This window comes from Hirundo rustica, chromosome Z (genome assembly GCF_015227805.2).
Source record: "Hirundo rustica isolate bHirRus1 chromosome Z, bHirRus1.pri.v3, whole genome shotgun sequence".
In the NCBI taxonomy this organism is placed as follows: Eukaryota; Metazoa; Chordata; class Aves; order Passeriformes; family Hirundinidae; genus Hirundo; species Hirundo rustica.
Window position 1 is genome coordinate 61,335,582 of NC_053488.1, and position 18,119 is coordinate 61,353,700.

The window sequence follows — 18,119 nt, forward strand, 5'->3', positions numbered from 1 at the left end:
GAAAGACTTTGAAGCGCTGAAGTGTGTCCAGGGAAGGTCAATAAAGGTGGGGAACAGTCTATTGCACAGGTCTGATGAGGTGCAGCTAAGGGAGCTGGGGATGTTCAGCCTGGAGAAAATGACAACAAGGGGACACCTGATCACTCTTTACAATAGCATGAAAAGAGGCTGTAGCGAGGTGAGGGTCAGCCTCTTCCTCACATGTAGCAAGCCTTAGGAGAAGAGGAAAGAAATATCCCTAAACTGTGGCAGGGGAGGCTTAAGTTGGATAATATGAAAAGTCCTTTCATGAAAAGGGCTGTAAAGTACCATCCAGGGAAGCGGTAGAATCACCAGCTCTGGAGGTATTTAAAAGATGTAGATGTGGTGCTCAGGGACATAGTTAAGTGCTAGGCATGGCACTACTTGGTTTATGGTTGGATTGATGATCCTAAAGGTCTTCTCTTACCAAACCAATTCTATGGCTCTGTGGCTATTGTCTCTACTACTTGTCAGCTGAGGCACAGTCTCAACCTGAGGGGTTCAGCAGACATGCAGCACACGTGTGGTGGTACAGAGTGCATTCTCCCCTTGGGCACTGCACCTGAGCTCCGGGATGGCTTTGCAATTTTCTGTGTAAGTGCTATGCCACACACCCACAAGCACAGCGCTGCTGAGTTTAAGCCTGAGTGTGTTTACATAAGCCACTGACAGCCTCCTGCTTGTAGTGTATTAGCGTCTATTATTACTTTCATATGTTGGCAGCTGAGAGGCCACAAAATTTCACTGTGTGCTACAATTTACAAATTTTCTGGGGACTGCAGCAGCAACACCATTTCAAGCAGGCCCTGAATGCAAATGATTTTTTTAGCAGGTAATGGCTTGGGAGAAATGTTTGTGCTTGATGAATTCCTTTAGTACTGCTATTTATTGTCCAAAGCCACAGGTGCGAGCTGAAGTGGGTGCCAAGCAGCGCAACACCACTGCTAACACAAATTAACCAAAAAGTATTACAAGTGCCTCACAGGCTTCTGTTTCTACTCAGCACATAAAATACAGCAAAGATGAAAGACCAACAACCCACTTCCAAAATCACAGAATCAGAGAACTAGTCAGGCTGGAACTGGACAAGGCACTCCAGGTATGTCCTTACCAGGGCTGGGGAACAGGATCACCTCCCGCGACAACGCTCTTCCGAATGCGCAGCCCAGGGTACCACTGCCCTTTCCCACTAGGGCACACTGCTGGCTCAATATCTTAAGCGTTTACTGTTTTGGCTACCTCACCCACATGCGGGACCCTCCTGGGCACACAGCCTGGCCGAAGCCGAAGGCTGGGGGGTCGTGCCCCTCTCAGGTACCGCAGCTCCCGTTGGGAGAGGCTGACCCGCGGCTCCCGGCCGCCCGCCAGGAACGTGCCCCACCGACCCCCCCGCATTTGTACCCGCCCCAAATTCAGCCAGGGCGCTGGGCCCGTCCTGGCGGTCCCCGCACCCGGGCAGTGCCGGGGCCGGAGCTCAGACCCCGGGCAGGTCACCGCTCCTGCCGGGATGGGTGACGGCTTCCCCAGGAAGAGACCGATCTCTGAGATGAGAGATCGCTCCCCGGGATTGGTGGCCTTTCCCCGGGATGGATGGCCGCTCCCCGGAGCCCCCCGCCCCGGCGCGGGAGGAGCCGCCCTTCCCTGGCGCAGGCGCCGCAGCGCTCGGCCGGCGCCATGGCCCGCGGGGCGCTGCTCGGTGCCGTGGCCTGTCTGTGCTTCCTGGCCCCGGCGGCCGAGGCCTTCAAGAGGAGGGGACCCAGCGTGACCGCTAAGGTGACTTTCGCCCGCGGCCGCGGCGGCGTCTCTGCCGCCGGAAAGCCTCGGGACGGGTCGGGCGGGGCCCGGGCGGGGATGTCCCGCGGCCGTGGCGGCAGTGCCAGGGGAGCCGGCCGGCCTCTGCCCTGCCCCGCTCCCACAGCCAGCCCCGCGCCGCATCCCGGGCACAGAGGGCTTGGGGCGGGCTGGCAGAACGCCAGGACGTCACCGTTTTGTTAGCTGGTGGTGGTTGGTTGGTTGGTTACTTGGTTCTTTAACGCCTTTGCTTTGGGCATGCCGCCTTTCTGTAGGCCCTAGGACCCCGCAGAGTTCAAGCCAGCAAAGCCTGTCTCTGGCTCGCAAAAGTGGAAATTTTTAAATTCCTCATTCCTCCAGCGCTGTTGCGGTCTCTACTGATGCCAGGACAGTTTGGGGCTGCTGGCGCTACCAGGCTGCCCCGAGTAGGGGGTGTTTAACTGCGCTGCGGCTCGTCAGTGCCATGGGTTTTATTCATTCCCCCCTGCCCTCTCTCCTGAAACGCCTGAAGAGGATCCAGCGGAGGGCTGCGAAGTTCATCAGGGGAGTGGGGTATCTCTCTTGCCGGGGGAGTTGGGCCTGTTCAGCCTGGAGAAAGAACGACTGAGAAAGGACCTTATCAATGTCTATGAGTATGTGAGGGGAGGGTGCCAAGGGGATGGACCAGGCTCTGCTCGGTGGTGACAAGCTGATGCACAGGAAGTTCCACCTGAATATGGGGAAGAGCTTCTTTACTTTGCAGGTGACTGAGCACTGGAACAGGTTGCCCAAAGAGGCTGTGGAGTCTCCCCCACTGGAGACATTCAAGAACCATCACACAATTCTCTGCCATGTGCTCTGGGACGGCCCTCCTTGAGTGGGGAGGTTGGGCCAGGTGACTCGCTGTGTCCTTTCCTCTCCGAGCCACTCTGTCATTGTGTAGAGCTCTTGGTATTGAGAGCAGTCCCTTTGTTGGCCCCAGAGGAGGTGTCCGTGGTGCCTGTGAGGCGCTGCAGGCCAGGATCCGTGGGGCTCCATGCTGCAGGGCTCCTGGGCAGGCATGATGGATGGGTTGTGGGGCCTGCAGGCAGAAGAGGGATGCACCTAGTTACTGCAGCACGCCAGTATCTCTTTCTAAAGTATGTTTGGTGCAGGAGGTGGGGTGTTTAGTCCAACTTTGGATAATGCAGGAATTCCGTGTTTCAGCCCCCAAGTGTCTTTCCACTTGCAGTCAGGAGAGAGCGTATGCATGCTGGGAAAGACACCTACACTCATGAAAGTGTGACAGGGAAGGGCAGGGGCAGAACTGCTTTCTCTAGCATGGCTTCAGCATCCTAAGCCCTGGACTGTGCCTTTGTCTCTGTACTTCATTGCCACTGTTGTCTGCAGCTGCTTACAGTTTCATTGCCATGGACTTCTAGACCACAGGTGTGGGTTTTTTGTGTGGTGGGTTTGTGGGTTTTTTTGTTGTTTTTTTTTTTTGGTTTTGTTTGTTTGTTTGTTTGTTTGTTTGTTTTTTGTTGGGGAGGTAAATTTGGTCTCCAAATAATCTTCTGGCAATATATTCTCATTTAATTATGCAAAAAGTACTTTCCTTGCTTATTCCTTCTGCCCAGGCCATAATTTTATGCCCTTTTCTGATTGTTGTGGCACATAAAGAATTGCATTGCAATTTCCCGTGTCCTAGGCAGTGGTAACTTTACAAAGCTCATCAAATCAAACCAGTTTTTTCTCATCCAGTTTAAGTAGTTTTCTGTAACCTTTGTTCATATAAAAGATATTCCATACCTGTTGTACATCTGTTCTGCCCATTTTTCTTCATTTTTTTAGGTTGGTTTTATCATTCTGTGATAGAGAAGCCAGTATTACATGCAGCACTCAGGGTGCGAATGCACAATACAGATGTGAGCTCATCTCTTTTCTGTATCCATTTAATTATTTCTAGTATTTTTTTCCTTCTCTGACCTTCACAAGGCCAAAGCCAAACCTTTCACTAAACTGCTCAGGATGATTTCAGATGTGTTTTGGCCCACTTGTGACTCTACACCATGTACAGTATTTTTGCATTTATGAGGTTATTACATTCCCTGGTCTCTAAGAATCGTGAGATCTTCCTTTCACAGTCAGCTTTAGTTTCCCTGAATAATTGAATGCTTTTGTCCATTTTTTCAATTAGATATACACCATCTTGTGTAAATTGTATATTTATATGAGAACCAGCCACTTTTACTGGTGTGTTCTTTTTTCATTTCAGTCTTGAAATACTTAACTTCAGATTGTAAATATAATTAAATATTTATAAAAATATTAAGACTGAAAATTTATAATATTTATTTTCTTATCTTCTTGGTGAAGAATTCGGCCAGATGTTTTTTGAGATTTAAAAGTGCTGTATTGACCAGCTCATGAGTGTCTACATGCTTACTGAATTTCCAGAGAACCTGTGGAAATACACTCATGAGAACATGGCTTTTCTATGCAGAAATAGTGTCTAGGGCTACCAGATATTTCTGTACTTGATTTTGTGGTGAAAAATACAGAGAGACACATTTTTAAAAGCACTGGGTCTGCTGCTTAGGCAAGCAGCAGTGCCACATATGAAGCCTTGTGGCTGTGCTAGGCTTCCAGCCTATGATGAACTTGTCTCCTTGTGCTGTCAACAAAGCATATGATGTTCCTGCTCTGTGGGGTGACTGTTCGGTAGCCTTGGCCTTGTTATTTATATATGCCTATGTATTTCAAGCACAGTCCTACTAGAATAACATTTTGAGGCAAAATAGACAGGCAGTGGGTTTAGAAAAGGTAGGAAGGCAAAACCCCTTACGTAGATAACCCTGGCACAATTCAGAGAGATTTGTTTATAAAACTGTTAAAAAGTTAGTGAAAGTGTGCTGTTAATACTTTGGGAGCCACACATCTAAAAAGCAAGTTATTCAGTGCCTAGTGCCAAGGAAATGAATGAGGTGTATCAAAAGGAATTTTATTTCCTTTATAGCGCTTTTATAGTGCTAGCCAAAAGTTCAACACTCAAAACCACATGGAAGATCAAGAAATGGTAGAAATGTTTAGTAGGAGAGCATGAAAGAGGCATTCACATTGGAGAGACTGTGGTCATTTATTATCATTATTGGACTAATTTTTAGCATTACAGACAAGTAATACTTGGTTGAGTGCCACAAGGAACAGCAAATACCACATCATAGGAATACACATTGCTGTTTCCTAGAAGTTGTAATAGCCTTTATGTAACTTTTTCAGAACTTCAAAATGCCTCATTTCCTGACAGCTGTTCCTATTTTCAGTAGTTATTGGAACATTTTTGCACATTCAAATATGCATTCATAGATTGTGAGCTAAATTAAAATGTCCTCATAACTCATTTGTCTTTTTGAAGTTGCTCTTCAGTCACATATACATTGAAGCTTTTAGGCAATCAGCTGAATAATCTGGCTCAGTTATTTCTCTGCTGGGTTTGAATTCATGCTTAGGAACGTGATAGCTTGCTTGAGCCATAGGATTTTCTTCTCACTGTTTGTCAATTCAATGAAATTCAGGCTTTTGTGTATATGTACTGATGCCTAGAACAGTGAAGCTCATGAGTGGATACCAAACTGTCATTTGTGGGGAGTGTCAGTACTGTAGTTCCTTGTTATTTTCCCCCTTATGGGAATAGCATGTTGTTCTTCCTTACTTTCATTTTATTTTTTCCATTCAGCTTTGAAGACTTATGTGTCTGGGAAAAATCTTCTTGGACGCAAGAAGGTATCTTCAAACTTGAGATACAGCAGTCCCACTGAGCCATTAAAAGCAGTAAGAATCAAAATACACAGTCACCAGTTCTCAAATAGTTTTTTGCATAACCTGATTTTGGTGGCTCTGAAAGGATTTCTCTGAAACAGCACCCTTAGGAATTGCAGGATAATATTAATACAGACCAACCAGAAGTAATTTCTTACCACCTTACTCTTTGAAAAGCTTGGCTGTTTGTTGTGCTCACATCTATATCACTTTTGTTCCCATCACAAAAATATTCAGGTGTTCTTTGATGTGAAGATTGGAGACAAAGATGTTGGCAGAATTGTAATTGGATTGTTTGGAAAAGTTGTCCCAAAGACCGTGGAGAACTTTGTTGCGTTGGCAACTGGAGAAGTAAGTTTGCGGTTTTCCTCTACTGTGTACACAAGTTTGGCTTGGGAAGGCAGTGTTTGATTAATACTGTTTCATTTGTGAGCTGTCCATCTTCATTCACTGGAGCCGGTGCACAAGTGACATCCCCAAGGACGTGCACTAGTGTGTGTGTCTTCTCAGGTCCTTGTTTCACAAGACTTAATTATGAGATGCTGGGTATGAGCACCTCAGTCTGTCCCTACCTTGCAGATCTAGCATGTGGAGTTACTGTGGTCAGATATCAGTCAAATAAAGCCAATGGCTTTGATCACCTGAATAATACTTTCTTTCTGGCAGTGCAGTCAAGCTGTGTTTACCTGCACCTCAGTTTAATGTGTTTCTTGACAGTATTATTATCGCTTGGTGGTATATTCTGTGAAATCTAGCCGTTCACAACTTGTGTATTTCCACATGATTGCATATAGAACTGGATGTTATATTCATTTAAAGAATTATTTCATTTTCTTAGAGAGGATATGGATACAAAGGAAGTAAATTTCATCGTGTCATAAAAGACTTCATGATCCAAGGCGGAGACTTTACAGCTGGAGATGGATCAGGAGGTAACATACTTAGTATCTTCCAGGTTCCCTTTTCTTTGTTCAAATGTGCTGAAAGTATGGGCAAACCAGCATATTCCTTCACGGTTTCTGCTCAGATAAATGAAAAAACACCAAACCAGCCCACATTTGTTTTAGACCATCTAGTACTTTTCCAAGTATCATGTAGCCTAAGCTGCAGCTATTTGGATTATCGGATTTATAAGTATGAGTAGTTCTTCCTTTGTCCTCAATTTTTGCAGATAGCTCTTTTCTGTCTGTGACTTGTCCCCATTCAAGAAGCATGGCTTTGTGTGCTGGGCTGGAGCCACGTGACCAGCTGAGCTGCTCCTACAACTTACCGTCTCCAAAAGATGGATGTCTCCACCCTTCCCCTGCTCTGGCTTTGTGACAGCGCTCCTTCCCTGAGGCACTCACTGATTGCATGTATAGGTGAACCTATTCAAGTCATCCAACAGAAGCCTAATCCATGATGAAACACTGAAAGCGCGTAGAGGGAAGGCAGGTAGGGAAGGAGGAGGCTGTCCTCTCTGCCCTCAGCTCAGCCTGTTCTGAGGAACCTCTGAAATGTGCTATGAGTAGGAATTTCATAACAGGGAGAGAGAAAGAAATTACAAGATGAGGGTCATGCCCTCTCCCCATTTTTCTCTCGCTCACTTAAACTGAAACCATAAACTTGCTGGTGCTGTGCGTCCTGGCTGTGTGTATCACTTCTTCCTCCAGAAGAACAGTTCAGTCCACACAGAGGGGCAATACCAGTGCAGCATCTCTTGCACTGCACTCACTCTGGCTGCAGATTTCTTCTCTTCCTTTACATGCACATTCTTCACATGCTACGATTTGAACTGTCTGCATGAACTGTTAGTGATTTCCCTGCTGGGATAGAATGGAAAACACACATTCCTTTTCCTAGCAGTGAACAATGGGGAAGACCATGATACCAAAGACATAGTTTTAGCATTAAAGATAGGCAGCATTTATTTGCCTGCTGATGTTGTTTATTGGGATAGCATCAGGTGGTGTTGAGAACAGCATCCTCATTGTGCTAGGCACTGCACAAGTAAAGAGTGAGACAGACAGCCTTATCTTTTTGGAGTGATGGTGGTTTAACCATAACTGATGTGTTTTTTCTCTGAACTATTTTAGAAACATCAGAATCTTTATATTGTGGTTATACACATCCATACCAAGTATTTTAGTCTAACTTCCATTTGGTTTTCATATGTTTCTAAACATGCCTAAAGCAATTCCTTAGCATAAGGGAAAGTTTTAAATACTGAAATTGTTATGAAACATGGCAGCCTTATTGTTAGTGCCCATAAGAATGTACTTTAATTTGCTCAACAGGATAAAGTATACTATTGTTCAGTGGTGTCTGTAAACCAGACCTTTGAAGGTATGCAGCTTGCTTAAATTCAAAGGATAAAGCATCATCAGCTTTAACTATTCTCTTCTTTTTTTGTGATGGTTTAGCTCACCTTTACACACAAAATAATTTTAGTTATGGAGTTGCTGATGGTTGAACAGTGATGCTGCTCTGTTTACTCAAACAATGAATCTTCAAGTACTGAATTCATACTTTGTTTTTCCTATTTTTGAACAAAAATGGGCGCTTTTTTTTTTTTTTTAAATGTTTGCATTCTTATTTTTTTTGTCATAGGAAGAAGCATCTATGGAGAAAGGTTTCCTGATGAGAACTTCAAGCTCAAACACTATGGAATTGGATGGGTTAGCATGGCTAATTCTGGCCCAGACACCAATGGATCCCAATTCTTCATCAGTGTTACAAAGCCTTCCTGGTTAGATGGAAAACATGTAGTATTTGGTAAAGTCCTTGATGGAATGGTAAGTTTAAAGTAGCAATTGATCCGGACAAATTGTGTCCCATATAGCCCTCTTACCATAGTTCAGAAACAGTTGAGTATTCATCTAATATGTACGTGGTAGAAAATGATTGTGAAGAGCCCTGGCTGGACAATTTAGAACTGAAATAGCAGAAATGGAAACTTGTGCTATGCTTTTGGCTTTCACAGCCCTTGTTTCAGACTGCTAACCACTGAAATCAACACTGACACCTTTGCAGATTACAAAGAGCTTTGGAGAAAGTTCAGCTTCTCCTTTCAGTAACACTGTTACCCATGAAATAATTCTTTTTCTACAGGCTAAAATCAAATTTTGTAGCACATGCTAGTTAACTTTCACTGTTAAAGGTTTTTAGAAACATGTGAATGTAAAGCATGCAAACACATACTGATGAGAGGCCAAATATAATTTTAAGTTAAAAAATTATATTTTCAAGTGATTATACTTTTATATGTCTGGTTTTCCTTACAAATTATTCCTTTTTAATCTGTGTTTTTAAATTATGGGGGAAAACATGAGCTGCTGCATGGACTTTGAAGAGTTTGAAAACATCAGAATACTTTCCCCTCACTCCCACATTCATACAGAATTCCATTTTCATAATCTATACTAGCAGCTGTAAATTTTTGAGAAGATACTTAGATTTATGTTTCAGTTTAGTCAGATTAATGGACAAATACCCAAAACCAAGTTGTCAATATACCTAAATTAATTTTATCCTTTAAAAATATTGGTGGCATTGGTTGCATCACACTAAGAACCTCTACGTGTGTGTTATATGCTTAAGGTAAAAGCAGTAACCAGCACAGTTATGCTGTACAATTAGAAAAATAACGCTTGCCTTTTCTGATCTCTGGATTCACTTTCTGCTCACAGGCCACAGATAGAATGTGCCAGTTTAATCAGCTGAATGTACATTTTCAGTTGCCCCTTCAAAATGTTTTTGTTGGCTGAAAGATTTTCTAGGAGGGCAAACAGCCTTCCTTGTGCTTCTGTCAACTGTGTGTGATTTACAGAGTGGCACAACTGCTAATGTTGAAAAAAAAGGATGTGGGAAGTTGACAGGGTAAAGGTCTTTGTTCACAAGCTGGTTAATAAGCAGTGATGTTAGGCGCACTTCATTGTTTCTGGGGCACCAGGCTTCAGCAAGTGGAGTTTCTCTGCCTAAACGGAACCTTTCTGTTTGTTCTTTTATTGTTTGACAGTCTGTGGTGCACTCGATAGAACTCCAGCAGACAGATGAACATGATCGCCCTCTTCAAGACTGTGTGATTGTGAACAGTGGCAAAATAGCTGTAAAGGAACCATTTATAGTTGAAGTTGGTGACTGGTGAGACCAATAGTCAGAATGAAAAGTAAAACTTAATCACTTCTTTAATGCCTGTTTTTGAGCAGTCTCAATGGTCTACTGAGTTTTCTCCTCAAAACGTGAAGACACTTTTAGGCAATATTTACCATTTGCCAAATACAGAAAAGATATGACTATTTCTATAACAACTTGCTGGAGCTTCCATTCCTTGAAATTCAAGACATATCCCACCAAATTCTAGATCTTGCAGAAAAAGTCTTTAATTAAAAATTATAGCAGTAATTCTATTTTTTCAAGGTTTAAAATACAGTAATTTTGTTCTCTTTGGAAATTTTAGCAATATTTGTTTTTGTCTTTTCAACTGAAAATATTTACTATAACAATACCAGCATTTTAAAAAATGTAAAAAAAAAAGTAAAATATCAAAGCGTTTTGAATAAATAAACTTTGATTTCAAATAAATACTTGAGAGCATTTTTTCCTCCACCCCCAAGGCCTTTTTTCTCACCTCAACTGATTCCACAAAATTTACAAGGGCTTTTGCTTTTCAGTAGATAAGGTTGTAAGGTTAGAGCAGAGATGGTAAATTTTCCTAATCTTCTGTCGATAAGTCCCTACTGTATTTTAGAGAACCACAGTACTCAGATACCATTCTGTGATCAAGAACCAGCAGCTTTTCTGTCTATTATTGAATAAGATAATCAGTTAGAAACTGATTAAAACAGAAGAATCTTTGTTTTACAGCATGGTAGATTTTTTTGTATTTTGTAACACCTAACTAATGGTGTTAGTTTTAAAGTTTTGCTGCAAGTTTGAGAACTTCAGGTTCAATTTTTGTGATGCTTCATAAATAACTCTTAAGCTGACAACTGGTAGCTTTAGAGAAGATCAGTGTCGGGTAATCCTTAAGAGACACTTGGGTTAAGTTCATACAGAACTTCACAGGGCAGATACGTGCATTTTTTTCCTTTTGAGTTGACTGTTTTAGGACTCAAGATGGAAGAGGCAGTGCCAAGATCTGATGAAGGACTCATCCTGTACAGTGGGCAGCACACCACTCCTCTTTGTGGTGACTAGATTCCTGTAGGGTGTCCTGGAGCCTGTGTGAAGTATCGAAAGGTAGAAGAGACTGCTACAACACAGAGCTTGTAGGTACCTACTGGCATTCCACTCACAAGGAAACAGGAAAAAGCTGTGGGCAGGAATTTACTCCATGTTCTCCTGACATGTCATTTGCAGTTAGAGGATGCTTCTGCTGGTTCTTCATCCACAGCCCTGAGGTCTCTCCTGAAGGTAAATACACTTCTTTTCTGAGACCTGTGAAAAGATTACTGTCCTCTGCAAACAGAACTGGAGGAAAACTTGGCAAGGGCTTCTAAATTTGCCTAGTGCTAGGCAATCAAATTTCCATTTTACCCCTGATCACTTTTCTTTCTACTAGCTGTTTGAAGTAAAATTCTCTGAAAAGCACCTCTGGGAGTAGGGTTAACAAGCAGGAGTGAGAATACCCCAGACTGCTTTGCCCAACTGGCTTTCTGCCAGTAGTTGAAAGCTTTCCTGGAGGCTGAGCATACAGACCTCATAAAGTTATGCTACCTGAACAAGTGCTGCAGTCACAGGCCTACCTTTTATCCAAGTCCCACCTTTCCACTCTTCCCAAACAGCTTCCAACCACATTTAGTAGTTAGAGCAGGCAACCCATGTGTCTCCAGGATCAGACTTAAATCTGTACCTAGCTTTGCCATTGCTACTTTTGTGTAACATTCCATTCTGCTGATGAGCCCAGTGGCTTGCTCTGTGTTCCATTACACTGATTTTTTTTTTTTTTTCATGAAGACATACAGTTTTGTAAGGCTACCATGTTCAGCTAAGCTAAGAGCTCTAAATGAGCAGACACACAGGTATTTTCTCATACTTCATGTGGAGACATCTATGAGGCCCATCTCAGATGACAGAATCTCAGAAAAATTTCAATAGAAAAGCACAAAAAACCCCACTGAAGTGGTACATTCATGTCTTAGTAATTTATTTTGTAATGTCCAGTAGCACACATACAAATTTCCAGGTAAATCTGAACATACATATATATGTATCAGTTTTAGTTTGATCATAGTATTCTTCCTTTAGTTTACCACAGAGTTGTATTTTCTGTGATTTATAAGATGTTAATATATGAAATACAGTCAGCAAGTGGAGAGTAACCAAACACACAGGGTAGATGTCATAACTGAATGGAAATGTGTAAAAGCCACGTAAAAGCTCCTGGTAAGTAAAATAATTTCAACAGGAATCTAGAAGATTTCCTTAGAGAGTGCTATGTGTTTCAGAATGTGAAAGCATGTTTCCAATTCTGCGCACACACTCTTCAGCCCTTTTAATCCATCCAGTGCCAGCAGTGGGTCATGTGCTGGGAAAAATCCTGGTGCAAAATGGTTTAGTGTTTGCTTTAATAGAAATTACAGAAATAATTAGTAAAACTTTTCAAAGGTTAGCATAATTCAGTGTATGACTTAGAACATTTAGTGTTAAATAGAGCATGTCAATATATAGTAGGCATAAATAACTTCAATACTGTTGTTTCCTTATCTTTTTTTTTTTAAAGCAGCAACTGTAATGACAGTGATTTTATTTAAAAAGACATAATGCTTGAACTTAAACTGAGGTTGTGCCTCTTGCTTCTGAGCATAATTTTCACATCACAGAATTTTATTCCTGTTAATTCTATTAACCACGACTCAGAGACTTGTTTCAGCTTCTTGTCTTGTATTACTTCTACCTGGGCAGTAAATGAGGATAAAATATTCCATGGAGAATTCCGTCTATAACTACATTTGGAAAGTCATCTGAAAAAAGAAAAAAAAAGAAAGAAACTTACTTACTTATCAATTTCAGTACAATATAAATGTTTTTGTGAAACTTAACTAGGTAAGGCCTCATTTACTTAGGGTTACTGCATCACTCAACTGTTTATCCATGTTGGGGATGTGGCATTAGTAATGCTGTTTCAGCACTAAAGCCACTTCAGGGTAGCACTGGGCATTGCATGAATGTGCTGGCAGATTTGTAGCTTATTGATTTAAAGGAATGTTCTAATACTTAATGCTGCTAGGCTCCAGTTCTTTATCTGAATCTTTTCTTGCAAGGAAGATGGATTACACTGGCAATTCAGTTTCTAACAAAATCTCAATATACTTAAAGAAATTTCATGATTACTACTGGGAATACTTCAAAGCTGTTTTTTGTATTGTGGTTTACAGCAATGTTTAGACTGAGAAGGCTTGAGGATGCCTGTACAAAGATGATTATTTGAGGCAAGAAATTTTCAGGTTGTCCAATCAACATAAAAAGTCATGTTACAAAATGTCATCCTACGGTACCACTACTTTGTTGTCATGGATGCAGAGGAAATCACCAGTTAATTTTCATGTTGCATTTGGCATGAAAGAATTGCCTGATAGAACACAGTAAATAGATCCATGTACATGAATGTATACTGTTGAGTTGGAAAGATTTTTGAAATGCACCAACACCTAAGGTTTTGATGAAAGGTCTATTTAAATCGCCAGGCATTAAAACTAAGAATTTCTGATCACATCTTGCAACCTTAAAATTGTTAGTATACTAGAAGTGGATTTTCTGCTATGAACAAACTGTTTCTGATGCAGAAACACTAATCAAACCTTCAACTATCAGCCTACAGGATATTCACAAAAGGGAGATACAACTTTTATAAAAATCATTAGTATTTGATAAATTAGATCACCTAATATGGGCGGGAATTAGGATTTGTCCGTAATTCTTTCACAGAAATAATTTTGGAAGTAAAAATATTGAGAAATAGTAGATTTAGACCCTATAAAAACAATCCTTATTGTCTTAAATGTGTTATTTCATTGTTATTAACAAAGTGATTTCAGAATATTACAGATATTATGAACAGAGGTATTTTAGGATGTTTTCATGAACTGTAACCTCAACTGTAATCAGTATATGCATAATTCTACCCAGCTTCTCATAGTATGTTATAATTATAAATTACTTGCTACTATTTTGAATCCAATAATGTTTCCTCAAATCCTGTAAGCTCATCTGTCCCAAATTACCCTAGCAGAATAACCCTATGCAGTTTTCATTAATGTTATCAAAAGTACACTTGTAATGGTGATCTGATGCTTTCCTTCTAGATTAAATGATGCAGTTCCAGAAACCAGTTTTTATTGGTTCTCCTATAGGAAGAATATATAGGAAAATAAGGATTGATTTTCAAAATGATACAACTTCATGACGTTAGATTTAATGTGAGCCTTTTCTGCTTAAATCAAGCATATAAATTTTAAGTTAAATACAACTAAAGTGTGTATGTGTATATATATATATATATATATATCTTAGGTATAAACACAAAAAAAGCACAGTCTTGTAGATCTGTGATGTTTGTATGAATTAAAGAATCATCAGAACAATTTTCAAGCAAAATAGAGTAAATCTAAAATCCCATTTTTTAATCTTCCAAAGTATCACCTCCAGTTTGAAGCATATGGAAAAATTGTTTCAACAATTCAACAGTGTTTAAAGCCCAGTCACTGGAATACTAGCAAGATTATATTTAATATCTTTAATAAAGAAAAGTAACAGTGCAATGACATGGTAAAAATGTTCTTCGAATATTATATTCCAGAAATAGTTATTTATTTTGTCTAAAACTCACATTATTTTCTATTTATTGAAATATGTTAACACTGGCATTCCTGTATCCAGGAAAGACTTCTGATTGAAATTCACCTTCTTCAAAGAATACATACAACAAATATTTATTTCTTACTGGACACTTACTTTTGGTCATAGGTTGAACAACCTTGGCTGTTTTTACAAAGGAATCAGAGTCTATCAAAGTAAGAACTGATCAGAGAGGGAAAATTTTAGAAAGCTCATCTATATTTTCTCTGTGCTGCAAACTAAAAACAAGAATTAAAGGCAATGGTAGTTGTGTAAAAACTTTGTTTCTTTATAACTAGACTTGAGTCAACTGGTAGAGCCTCTAGACTCAGGATTTGGTTTTCTTCTTCCTTTTTTAAACCACAACTCACATTCTAATTTGTGTTGTAATTCATTAAGTTATAGAATGACTTGCAGTGTATTTGATGTTTTAGGGTTTTCAAATACAAAGAATATTCACCTGCCATATAAAATTCTAAATACTGTGGATCAAGACCAGAAAATGGCTTGGCGAAAGTTTGAAATGTCCTTTGTTTCAGATGTCATTAATGAGGCCTACTCAATATTTAAACATGTTACTCATTAGAAGAGGCCTTTATCTTAAGGCTTTTTTTGCATAACTTAACAATTACAAAATTCATTGGAAAGTTCCTAATGATTTCACAAAAAGGAAGCTTACCCTTACTCAGAGTACATATTATGGAAGGGAGATAAATACCATCACAGAACTGCAGAATCTTGAAGTCTTATAGCAAAATATTACATGTCGGCTGGAAATACTAAGCATCCCAACTTTTTGGCATAACTGTATACGAAATCCATTTTCTCTTTTTGGAATGGTATGGAGTTACACGATGTTTGTTATTTATTACCAGGGTTTTGAGGAATCAAGTGTACAATTAGCAGGAACATTAAAGACTAAGATTAAGACATGCAATGTGGTTTATTCCAAATATTAGTATAGGCAGCATCTGGACCAACTTATAAACAGAGGTTACTCTTTGGGTGATTCTTCATTACTGTAGTCACTTGGGTCAGACATGACCCTCTGCAGTGACCTCCTCCCCTTACCGTGCTTTGGTTCATCGATTTTGTGATTTGCACTTCAGCCTCAAATGAACATTGGGTCTGTGAGATCAGACTAGTGCTAAGTCAAAGTAAAAGCTAAACAGCCTTGTAATGTGTCTTCTGATGTGGACCTGAATCACACTGGATCTCTGTTGTCTGTGTTTCACTGTAGTTGCATGCCGGAGTTCAGTAAGACTTCATGGGTCAATAGTGTTTGGCCTCACTACTAGCTAGTGTGGACACTGCCTGCAAGAGAGACTACTTAACCCTCTCAAAATACATGAGCTTGTCCCTATGGTTTTGATAAACAGCTTGGAAAAAAACCCAACAGAACCACAGAATAGCTGCCACTGGGAGATGACTGAAGGTGATCTGGTCCAAACTCCTGTTCAAGCAGGAGAAGCTGCAGACAGTCACCCAGGATCAGGGCCTGGCAGTTTCTGAGTGTCTCCAAGAGTGGAGACCCAACACCACTCCAGACAACCTGTGTCCAGGCTTAGGAAAATGTTCCTTATGTTCTAGTCCTATCACTGGGCAGCACTGAAGAGATTGGCTTTCTCTTTCTTATGCCCTCCCTCCACTCAAGTATTTATAAACATCTTGAGAAAATCTCAAGGAAGTACACTCCATTCTCCAGAAAAAGCAAGAAAGTGTTCTTTCCTAAATTGATTCTTAAAAATTCAATGAATTTCAAGGCAGTGTGAGAAACTCATTTCTACACAGTATTTTGTAAAATGAAACAAAATGCCACATTAAAAAAGAATCTATGTGCAGTTTAGGGAGAAAATTCTCTTCTGAAAGCATATTACATTTTTTAATAAAATATTTAGTAGAAACAACAAGTTCAAACAGGTAAAATGACAAAGCCAAGAGGAACATACTCTGAAAATGGTACTTTTTTTTCCTGCACACATTTAATTTAAGACAGGGTAAATTCCCTGAATTATTAATTCAAAAACCTTTTTATATTAAAAAGAAAAGTTTATAAGAATTTCAAACACTCTTTTGAACCACGTAAGTCTAATGTAAATGTCCTGTGAAAATCACTTACACTTAAAGTACACTTTTTTTCCCCATAGAGAGTTCTAGAAGTTAGAAATTATAAGAAATAATCCAAATGGAAATACAAACACGCTTGCAGTAGATTGACTGATGTTTAGGGAAAAAGCACTTACAAAGGACTAAGCCTCAAAGTTCACATCCTTCAGGCAAAACAGCCAAAGGGTCAACAACAAAAAAAGAAAAGCAGCTTTCTTCATCTTTTGATTTGAATTCTCAGTAGGTTTGCCTGAAAGAAAAACTGGGGGAGAAAATTCCACCCTTTTACAAATCACCTATCCCACTTTGTGTTTTAATGTTGGTTTTTTTTACACAAGAACTATCGTTTTATTGGAAAGTTACTAGATTTTGGACCAGTGTCATTTGACTAAGTCGGTATTAGTAATAATAATGTGGTTTATGCAGTGCAGGGTCAGATCAGTAAAGTGCCGTTAACAGATGACAGATTTGATTACCGTTGGCTTTAGGCAAGACATATGGATCCCTTAGGAACAGCAGCACAGGCTGGTGGGACAGTTTGCTGGAAAGGTCAAGAACAGGGATGTAAGTATCAAGGGACAGCAAACAGACTATTCTACAAACTAGCTTTGATAAAGTGAGGAGCCATGCAGTGCAGTTTCGCACACCAGTGCTGCCCAGAAGGGCAGGCTCCATCTCCTGAAAGCAAACCTCACTCGTCCTCAGCCATATAGTGAAACCCTCAATGTCAAGCCGAAATGAAGGGGCTACATACAGGAGGAGTGGCCTGCAGCTGTCTCTGAGATCTCCTGATCCTGCTCTGCTCCCCTCTGCTCCCTGGCATCTGGTGTTGTCATGCAGGCTACCAGACCACAACGAAGCTCCATGTCTATAGGCTCTCCAGGCCACCAAACAGACTCAAAATGCCACCATGTTCTTACAGCCCCTAAAGAGGTTGGTGTACCCGTCACCCATGGAGAGAAGTCCTTGGAAGCCCCCATGCCTGATTTCCGCCCTCAGCCATGGCATGGACAACCTCCCCAGCCCAGCCCTCTCCACTCTGCTCTGTACATGTACATTCCAAGCTCTAAATGCATAGGGAAGAGCCTAGACCACTAATTTCTTCTGCTAAATCTTCTTGCTATAAAAAATACATTCTCAGATACATTTTGGAGCTGGCAGTATTCTGTCAGTTTTGTAAGGAATTTCTCAACACTAGTATAACTATGTTCAAGCCACACTAAAAATGGATAGATATAGCACAGCTGATGGTAACATTTAACAAATACATCTAATTTTAATGCTAAACTACTTCTAACTTGTTAACTGAAAGGAAAAATTAAAGTAAATGCCAACAATTTAAGTAGTTTATTAATCAGGTGCCCTACAAAGAGTTGAAATCAAGCTCACCTTGATTCTTCAGATTCTGTTTCATCAAAAGAGCTGCAAGTAAAGTGAGAGGAAGCTTTGGTTACAACAAAATTAATTTTACAATTAAAACCCCCAAATCCTTTAAGAATCACCAAAGGGGTTCTGGTCAGTGGCCACATAATGCACATAAGGAAATGTATGTGGGAGATTGTATCATTTTATAATCACCACTACATGAAAATTACAGCACGCACTTT

At 40.5% G+C, this 18,119-nt stretch overlaps 2 protein-coding genes across 4 annotated transcripts in view; one reads left to right on the forward strand and one right to left on the reverse strand.

Annotated features, from left to right (window-relative positions):
• The first annotated feature begins 1,637 nt into the window (after positions 1-1,637).
• On the forward strand, positions 1,638-10,148 carry PPIC (peptidylprolyl isomerase C). Its single transcript, XM_040090773.1, has 5 exons — positions 1,638-1,794; positions 5,827-5,940; positions 6,428-6,521; positions 8,179-8,363; positions 9,587-10,148. The coding sequence occupies exons 1-5, from the start codon at positions 1,696-1,698 to the stop codon at positions 9,713-9,715; spliced, it is 621 nt and encodes a 206-aa protein (XP_039946707.1). The 5' UTR covers positions 1,638-1,695; the 3' UTR covers positions 9,716-10,148.
• Positions 10,149-11,699: 1,551 nt separating this feature from the next.
• SNX24 (sorting nexin 24) overlaps positions 11,700-18,119 on the reverse strand; it is a 94,315-nt gene continuing 87,895 nt past the window's right edge. For all 3 annotated transcript variants that reach the window (XM_040090891.2, XM_040090894.2, XM_040090893.2), the window contains 3 exons: positions 17,902-17,934; positions 16,989-17,053; positions 11,700-12,533 (listed from right to left, as the gene is read on the reverse strand). In XM_040090891.2, coding sequence (XP_039946825.1) covers positions 12,463-12,533; positions 16,989-17,053; positions 17,902-17,934 — 169 coding nt within the window. In that variant the 3' untranslated portion in view covers positions 11,700-12,462. The remainder of the gene's footprint in view (positions 12,534-16,988; positions 17,054-17,901; positions 17,935-18,119) is intronic.

Bases quoted from the DNA above. Each gene is read 5' to 3' on its own strand.
- PPIC (XM_040090773.1), top strand. From the start codon at position 1,696: ATGGCCCGCGGGGCGCTGCTCGGTGCCGTGGCCTGTCTGTGCTTCCTG. The intron at 5,941-6,427 runs GTAAGTTTGCGG...TCATTTTCTTAG, and splicing joins TTGCGTTGGCAACTGGAGAA to AGAGGATATGGATACAAAGG. The intron at 8,364-9,586 runs GTAAGTTTAAAG...ATTGTTTGACAG, and splicing joins GTAAAGTCCTTGATGGAATG to TCTGTGGTGCACTCGATAGA.